General features: G+C 46.3%; 1 protein-coding gene across 1 annotated transcript in view; it reads left to right on the forward strand.

Annotated features, from left to right (window-relative positions):
- Positions 1 to 3,186: 3,186 nt before the first annotated feature.
- The window catches only part of igfbp5b (insulin-like growth factor binding protein 5b), a gene marked incomplete at its 3' end in the record, with an annotated part of 13,430 nt that continues 7,188 nt past the window's right edge, over positions 3,187 to 9,428 (forward strand). Inside the window, exon 1 of the mRNA XM_080786555.1 lies at positions 3,187 to 4,060. Within this exon, the coding sequence (XP_080642681.1) occupies positions 3,721 to 4,060 (340 nt within the window). The 5' untranslated portion in view covers positions 3,187 to 3,720. The remainder of the gene's footprint in view (positions 4,061 to 9,428) is intronic.

Here is a 9,428-nt window from a genome sequence, read left to right on the forward strand (position 1 = left end):
TGATGTTGATGGTGACATAATTAAGATATGTTGCAATGTCGGGTTATAACTGGCTGTCGATGGTGACGTAATTAAGATATGTTAGGTGAATTAAAGTAATGTCTGTATGTTTGTTTGTAAATACATCAAAGATGTAAAATAATCCATTTCTGATGGATGCCTTGGCCTGGAGGAGAGGTCATCAGGTGGTCTCCAACCTTCTTAGAGTGTTTCAACCCTCAACCACCACTATACACTCTCCAGTTGGCGGGTCAGCAGTGATTGGCCAAGTCACTGCTCCTCTCCTCCAGGCTTCTATTCCAGCTATAGACAAGTCCATGGAGGGGAACCCCGCACGCAGCCATCACCAAGGCGCAAACAGCACCAGGAGGGAAGGCCACACGCGGCGGGCTGTGGATCGAAACCTGCCGGCCAGGTGCAGCAAACCAGTGCTACAGGCCAGCTCCATATATGGAGATCTAGGGGTGATCAGGTGTGATCAATTGGCTAATTTAGGCACTGTCCAGAGCCTGGGCAGAGCCTTTTTTGCTGGTTCCGACCGACTCGACACCGGGCACTGCACTCCACGTGGTGGTGTGTGTCGAATTCTCGAGTTACATGCATTACAGACGTACACACATAGAGAGACGTGGTGCATAGATAGATGTAGCAGAGTGGCTCAGATTTGAAGAACAAAAGCTTAATATCTCCCCTATCCATGTCCCTTCCCGGGTGGGGGACCAGGGTTCGAAGCCCAGGCGTTACACATAGAGGAGTTCAGGGTTAAGTGACCTTGTTCAGAGTTACCTCAAGTGACAGCTGTTGGAGGAGGACAGCCTTTTTCTATGTGATATTACCCATCCAGATTTGTTTCCAGGCTATCCCGGGGCTTCAAAGTCTGCAAGCTTCCGATCACAAGCCCACTTCTGTAACAAGTTGGCTTCTATGACTTCCTTGACTTTGGAAAGCAGCAGAGGGAACCAGCAGAATCACACTGGAAATGGAATATAGCCACTGATGAGGTGCTCAAATAGAATAAATAACTGTAGCGCTTCTGCAGATGTAGCCTGGATTAAGTTGCCCTTTTCCACCATTTCTTGAGCACGGTCTGACTCTCTTCTCTGCAGGTTGTGATTTAAATATTATGCAGAATAATTGTCTCTGCTCTCTCTCCCTAAATCCTTCCTGAAAACCTCTAAATCCATACCAAATGGTTATGGTTAAATGTAGAAAAATACATATGAATGTGTCAGTAAAGATTTCCTTCGTCAATATACGTGAGAGCAAATGAGATTCATCTTGTGTCCTTTTTGAACTGTGCTTCACAGGCTTCACAGCAGTGAAACCTAATGACTTCATTCAATCATGAAATGACAAGAGACACAAAATACTTGGTATAAAGCTTAGACATCACTTTTTTCAGATTTATGGATATCAATTATTTATTGGCATACTTTGAGACTGTCTTGCATCGAAAGCCATCCTGTTTTCTGGTATTACATTGCAAATTCATTCATCAATCTTGGACTATGACTGCAGGGCATTTCCCTGTATAGTGAGCTACAGAATGGGTTTGGACTTTAGAGTGAACCCTGTGAAAAAGATCTTGCCATTGGTAACAGTGCCTTCTAGTGGGCTGCAACCAAACTGCCATGAATAAATCACATTGGATTGTGTGGGCAGGAGCAAAGGGTTAGATTAGATTCGAGAAGGCTTAGGCCGTTAGGGTTGTCGAAGGGTAGGAGACGAGTGTTGCGATTTATCAAATTGTAAGTGGATATGGTAAGGATGACCGAAGGTGACACCGAACTGCAGTTGGATTTAAGCAGAAAAGGAAAAATCCTCGCTGTGTAAGCCTCGTAAATTGATATAACAGGCGTGAAGGAGCTGATGTAGAGTGCATGTGGGGCGCAAACACACGTTGAAGCAATCACCGGTTATTCTGCTGCGTCGAGCCTATAAAATAATAGACCCGAGTTGCACTTAACTTGTCAGACTATTGCCTCAACACTCACAGTTCATGACAGCGTTCCTCTCCCTTTCCCCAAGAGAATGTAACTCACTCTGAGCTCTCCCTCACTCTCTCTCGCTTTCATGACATGCATTCTCTGTCTCTCTCTCTCTCAGTGCGCGCGCGCGCGCGTACACACACACACACACACACACACACACACACACACACACACACACACACACACACACACACACATTTTCAGTATTGCTGCCCTGCGTGCTACCTTTGTAATACAACTGGTGTCCAGTGGGAGTAACAGGTGCAGGCTTTAACGTAGATGTATTTTTAGACCGTATAGGCATCACCATACTGGTGTAATCTAAATAAAAAGCAACCCGTTTCAGAGTGGAAAGCGGCTATAAAGACGTACGGTGTCACTCACTCACAGCTCCCGAGTCCCGACTAGGCCTATTAGGCTATAGAGAGAGAAAGAAAGAAAGAAAGACAAATGTGTGATGTTTTCATACAGGGTAGGCCTATCTGCCCATAAATTCAGTTCACATAAAAGAAAGGCATATAGCCACGGACATCGTTCCCATATACTGCATGATGTAGCCTATATCCGTTAATGGTATAGCCTATAACATGTGACAGCTTCGTTTAACTTTATATCATACCGTGCACCACAAAGTGACCACATATTGCGATGTCATTTGCATTACATATTAGGCAAAAACATCCTTTTGGAAGAGCGCGCGCGCTCTGTGTGTGCAGTGTGTGTGTGTGTGTGTGTGTGTGTGTGTGTGAGAGAGAGAGCGAGAGAGAGAGAGAGAGAGAGAGAGAGAGAGAGAGAGAGAGAGAGAGAGAGAGAATTCTCTCTCGTGTTTTAAGTCCGCGATTAACATGTGTGATAAATTGGAGGTCTTTTAAAGGTGACGAAGAGCGACGTGCGCGGGGGAGGGAGCCCGGGGACAGATACGGATTTATTGACAGAGGAATCCTGTTGCTTTTTAGAGGAGTGTTCTATTGAAATGTTTTGATGAGGGTTGCGTTGGTTTCTGGTGTTGCCTCTTGCACTTGGCATCGGTTTAGCCTTCAGCGTGAAAGAGCGATCCCACTGCTGAAGAAAAGAGAGAGAGAGAGAGAGAGAGAGAGAGAGAGAGAGAGAGAGAGAGAGAAGAAAAAACGGGTTGGCCGCCTGCCAAGCTGTGGAACAAGTGCGCCTCCCTTCCCTGCTGTTACGCGTATTCATAGTTAGGGGTTTGGGTTCGGCTGTTTTTAAAACGGCAAGGCTTCTCTCAAGTTGATCAGTCTGCTCAGGAAACTTCTCCGGTGGTGAAAGTAGAGTGCTATCCGGTCTGAAAGGGGGAGAGAAGTTCAAGATTTTGTGCAGAAATTTGCTCCTGGCTGCAGAAGACAATCTCACGGGGAAAATATAGCTTATACCCACCTGAATTGTCTTATTTTTATTTTGTATTATTATTATTATTTTTTGCATGGTGCAAAAAAGCCCACATCGCATATTGTTGATTTTTTTCTTTCTTTCGTTTCTCCACTTTTTAGATAGTAGATAACACTATCTTTGGATGAAGACTCTTGCTGGGCTTTAGCTTTAAAATCCGGATTATCTGACGCGAGGCATTGCGTTTTACTTATAGACCACCGTCCCTGCGTCCCCTTCCTTCCATTTTTGAGGTTTATAGGCTTTATTGTTTTTTTGTTTTTGTGTTTTTTGTTTTGTTTTTGTTGGTTTTTTACGAGGCACCGCGCACAACACAAGAACAATAATGTTTCTGAGTTTCTGCCTCTTGGTGACATTCCTCCTGGGACTGTCCGGGTGCTGCCTGGGCTCGTACGTGCCCTGCGAGCCCTGTGACCAGAAGGCGCTGTCCATGTGTCCCCCGGTGCCCGTCGGCTGCCAACTGGTGAAGGAGCCCGGCTGCGGCTGCTGCCTGACGTGCGCCCTGTCCGAGGGACAGGCGTGCGGCGTGTACACCGGGACGTGCACCCACGGGTTGCGCTGCTTGCCTCGCAGCGGAGAGGAGAAGCCCCTCCACGCCCTGCTGCATGGCAGGGGGGTCTGCACCAACGAAAAAGGATACAACAAGCCAGCCCATCCGCCCATAGGTAAGAAAGAGAGAGAGAGAGACGCGCCGGCCCGTGCCTTTTTAATTTTCACACCACACTTTATAGACTTTAGTAAACTGGACCTGAGTTGGCTATACTTGGACCGCTTTTCCCGTCTGTAGCCTATACATCAAACCTCTTCGCCAATTTATAACTGATCTACAAGCTTAGCCTAATGTTTAGTATCTTATCGATTCTGACTTTTTCATTCTGTCAGAATCGATCAAATACATCTACGAGAGTCTAAATATTAGGCTACTAGTACTAGCATATACAAGCTTATACTGTTACTGTTGTGAGTTTATAGAGCCGCTATTTTTGGCTATGTTCCCCACAGAATATGGATGATGACTAGGCCTACAGTTATGAACGGGTTAACAATTGATGGCAGTGCGATCGGAATACTGAGTGTTGGTTTAGCCCTGAGACCTCTAAAGTTCAATTTTATGAAACTTTCGGAGTTGTGGATAAAACTATATCAATAAGGTGATATTCAAATAATGACTAGATGGTGATGTTCAAACGTTTCACGTCCTTAAATACTATGACAACTTAGTGGTCTTTGATATAGGAAGGCTATATTTTCGTTCACAGATGGTATATGAGGTTTCATCGGATTAGCTTTTGACCCACTCCACTGTACTGTCTTGCTCAACCTGGCTCTTCCTTCACTATTTCCAATCTTTTAGAGATGCAATCGCGACGAACAACAGGTTCAGCATCGCACAACAGCAGCGTGCGCGTGCTGCTGCGCTATACTGTTATTGAGCGTTGAATATAGTAGAGCTATACTTTAAGAGACCAAAAACACACACCACGTGCACGCAGCACGGAGGAAAACTCAGCTGCACGCTTTGGGAAGAGCCAAGCTGATTTAATCTTAGGGAGTTTGTGTGCGAGCGGATCTCGATCCGTCTGTGCGTAAAAAGCCCCCAGATGGCACAGGACTGGCTGCTGCCTCCATGTGTGGTGTGTTGTGTTGTGTCGTGTCGTGCACTGTCACTGAATTGAGCCCCGTTTGGGCCACAACAGGACCAGGATCCTCAGCTCAGCTGTGCGCTATGTCCACCCTCACGTGAGGATATTATAGGCTCTTTTTGTGGTGGCATATATAACAGCACCCTGCACCCCCTTAGATTTTCTTTTACGCGTGTGGTTCTCAAAGTGGGGTCCGACTCCAGGGACTCTCAGGGCTCTCTGACAGTGGAAACCAAATGGCTGTAACTCTGAGAGTGTGCACATGGAATGGAACCAAATGGACCCATATATAAATCCATTCCATTTGGTTCCATTTTTAACGCTCAAAAAGAAAAGTTTGAGAACCTCTGCTTTAGTGGTCATTTCTCAGCTCTTTCACTCTCACTCAACATCGTGAGCTCGTGAAATGAAGCGATAAATGGATGTCCACATAGATCCGGTTGCCCATAAGGTGATGGAGCAGGGCTGTATACTCCCGAGGCTACGGATCTCGTTAAAGCGGAATTTGGATAGATTTAGGCTGTGCGCCAAGGGTGGTGTTGAGAGTCGGATTACCGCCCAGATTACATCTGTGTGTGTGTGTGTGTGTGTGTGTGTGTGTGTGTGTGCGCGCGCGCGCGTGCAGTGTGCGTGTGCGCGCGTGTGTGTGTATGCGCGCAGTGAACGAATTGATGAAATTCCCGACTTGTTTAGTGGTTAAACTGTGTGGGTGATTTAACGCATTTTCAATCCGGGTTCGGAGCTTTTTACTGTCCGTCCCGAGTTCTAGTAGCTTGTCAACAGCTAGACAAGTAGGTGGTAGCCGCGAAGATTTTGGCCGCCTGCCACATTCTATAAAATGCCACCGGGCTCATTTTGACTGTTGACAGAGACTCACCAGGGCTATTTGCACCTAGCATGCAGCTCTCGCCTCTTCTCTGCATGACATAGATACATAAAACAACATTAGAACGGAATGCGGTTTATCCACGAGGGCTATTGTTCTAAAATAAATAGCTGCTGCAAGCTCAGTAGTTTCCATTGCACACAGCAAGAACTGAAATCATCAAGGTCTTCTTTTCTTTGTTGCCTTGCATTTAAGTATAGCTGCTACTAGGACACTGGATTCCAGCAGCCACACGCACGAACGAGCGCGCGCACATACATACACACGTACGCGCGCGCACAGTGTCTCTTATGCCTGTGTGAGTTTGTATGTGTAAGGACATAGCCCATGGGTGTCAGGTTGTGAGTAATGGTGGTGTTGACTAGCCTCCAGTCAATTATCTGTCACTTTGTGTTCGTGTGTGTGTGTGTGTGTGTGTGTGTGTGTGTGTGTGTGTGTGCGCGCGCGCTCATGCGTGCGTGTGGCTGCTGGAATCCAGTGTGTGTGTGTGTGTGTGTGTGTGTGTGTGTGTGTGTGTGTGTGTGTGTGTGTGCCTGACATCCCCGTCAGTAGGGCACCATACAGTGGTAATCAGAGCGCAACCCCTGGTAGTGCATTCATTGCAAGTGGGCGCTCCACTCGGCTGTGCTGCAGTGATTCAGCAAAATGACTGCGTCTCTCTCTCTCTCTCTCTCTCTCTCTCTCTCTCTCTCTCTCTCTCTCTCTCTCCGGTCTCTGAAGAGCCGTCCGTCAAACAGCTCCTTGGATGGGAGTTGGCGGCGAGGTGAGCCTCTGGTTTCCTGTGGTGTGGGGTTGCAGCCGCTCCGTGTGCGCTGTAGCTTTACCAGCTGAGCGGCGCGCTCGGGGTCGGGGAGGAGGAGGAGCTCGTGTGTCCTTCACACTCATGGGGCCATGAGACCGAGAGAGCCACTGCCTGATTGACTGGAGCAGAGAAAGCCAAGCAATGGCAGATAGAAATCTTTCGCAGTGCGTGCTGCAGTTTGTCGTTTGTCCGTTTCTGTCCCGCGTGCGTGGGACGGACAGAAACTCTCTCTTTAAGTTGAGAAGGCTCCACGATACTGCCTCTAAATGTGTGCGACAAAATACTGTAATAATGTAGTTTTTTTTACGCCCTTGCTGCCTTGCATTGTGATTTCGCAAGTAGTTGTACCATGAGGCACAGGAGGTGGTACAGCAGTGATTTGGGCCCACTTTGTCACCCCCCCTCCCCCCACCCCAATTACCGAATCAGAAGCCGGAGAGCTTGCCAACAGATATGACTTCATAGCAGCAGACTCTCCTCGCCTTTCAAGCTTCTGAAAGGGCCTTATGTTAGAACACATGCTCTTTGCCAAGATACAAAAAGATGATTAGGGAGGGGTTACACATCCAGAATGCCTGACTTGTACACAGTACAGCCATGTCATGCCTGCATGCTTCTCATGAACATGCAGTAGCGGTTTCTTTCCTGGCAGATTTTCTTCTTTTTCCCCCTTTTGTGTGTGTGACTGTGTGTGTGTGTGTGTGTGTGTGTGTGTGTGTGCTGTTTCATAGAAAGATTTATGCACGAGATGACAGTTAATGTATGCTGCTGTTAAGAGATGTCATTGTCTATTCCCATTGTTGGCCATGTTTCATACATAAACAAGACCATTTTCCTCACTAATGGCTTTATTTTCAGACTTTTTCCAATGTTATTAAAACATTACTGAACATACCTGAATCACTGAGTCAAGGTTGGCCAAACATAATTGCTTGGTTAAGAGATCCCATACGTTTGAATTCATTTGGAAAATAATCTTTTCCCTACCGTCTGTCTGTTGGTGCTACACCTTTCAAATCGGTCTACACTTTTGAAATACATTAAAACCCATCGATAACATGACTTTAACAAAATATAACGTTATCTTTACAAGTTTACTGTGTCGGGTTACCTGTCTCGGTGACATTCAAGACTCTGCACATTTATTTTAACCCATTTTGGGTGGGAACCCAAAATCATGATATGCATCATGCTATGCTTTAGCTATTGAACAATAGCAGATCTACAAGCTCATAGCGTGCCACCGAGTTGCACGCTACGAGCTTGTAGGTCTGCTATTTTTGAAAAATCGAAGAACTGACATAGAAACATAGCTTTTTCAGAAAACTGTCAGGATGTAGAAGAATTTTTTTAGAATCTGATCTCAGGTCAAAATATCATACTCAAATTAATGGAATCCAGTGGCTTCCTTGAAATCTTAACAAGCCACGTACAGTTTTCTTTGGAATATGGTCAGCAGTAATGTCAAGTACCCTGTGAGTCCTAGTCAATGGGCTAAACATGCCAGACCGCTGCTATGGTGCTTTAACTTTGTCCACTTTTCTTTGTCATTACTATTTATAGTGGACTTGAGGTAAAGCAATGGCAGATGTCTCACCAATAAAGTTAGTAATAGTCAGAGACAGTAAGACTATAACAACGGTCACATTAGTCTCTTTCAATGTCATCCATGTTATATGAGAATCATGGGGGCGGGGGTGGCATCAAACTAATGTCTGACTACACTGTTAAATCTTTAGTTATTAACTCTTGAGAGTATAAAATGACCTGTTGGGTCAAATTGTAGTTAGATAAACACACTGGATTTGACTGTAGATGTGGTTTGCAGCAGACATCAGTTGCATGCATGCTACCGTTAAGACGTGGCTTGGGTTGCACGTGGTCACAGCTGCTTGACAGTTTCACGACACGCTCGTGCAAAAGGAAAGGCTGATGGCATGGGTTTTCCATCTCCCTTTACCTTGAGACTCCGCAACGGGCCGGGTAAAGCCAGCCACGCCCCAAAAGCTTAGCTAGCTGTGTCGATATGCAGGCTCAGCTGACGATGTTAGTTTATCCATTTGTAACTCTGAGAGCGAGCAAATGGAACCAAGTGGAAAGGGGCCATTTGATGCCATTTGTACGCTCTCAGAGTTGATGAACACTCAGGATATTACTGTACGCGGGGTTGGCTCAGGTGTCGCGGAGGTGTCGAAGAGTTCTTAGAGTGCATGTGATTCCTAGAAAGAGAACATGAGAACATGTTGTTTTTTTTCCTCTTCCCCCTCACATACACGTTTTGCAGGAAACAACTCGCATACTAATGATATGAAGTTGGATCGTACACATTTTGGGTTTTGTCCCCACACGTCTGATTTTGTGGAACAACAGCTAGGCTCTGCCTCCGTCTGAGGCGGGAAGGCCAGAGGGAGGGAGGTGGGCAGCAGCGCTGTACCTGTAGCTGGCAAGCAGAGGGCCTATTTGGCACGCCTGTCTGATTTCTTCCTATAAAGTTTTACAGCGGTCTTCGTAGAGCACATTGGTCACTGACACCTGGCCCGCTCGCAGAGAGCAGCTGTGAAACAAATCAGTCTGCAAAGTAGTCTTTCTCTGTCAAAAAAGAAAAGAAAAAAAGAGCGAGGTAGGGATGTGCACATGGTTTTAAATGGGAACACGTGTTGATCGGAGCACTGGCAATTTAGGGTACCAACATGGAAGGACAA

Source organism: Protomyctophum bolini (genome assembly GCF_963924005.1).
Source record: "Protomyctophum bolini genome assembly, chromosome: 16".
Taxonomy (NCBI): domain Eukaryota; kingdom Metazoa; phylum Chordata; class Actinopteri; order Myctophiformes; family Myctophidae; genus Protomyctophum; species Protomyctophum bolini.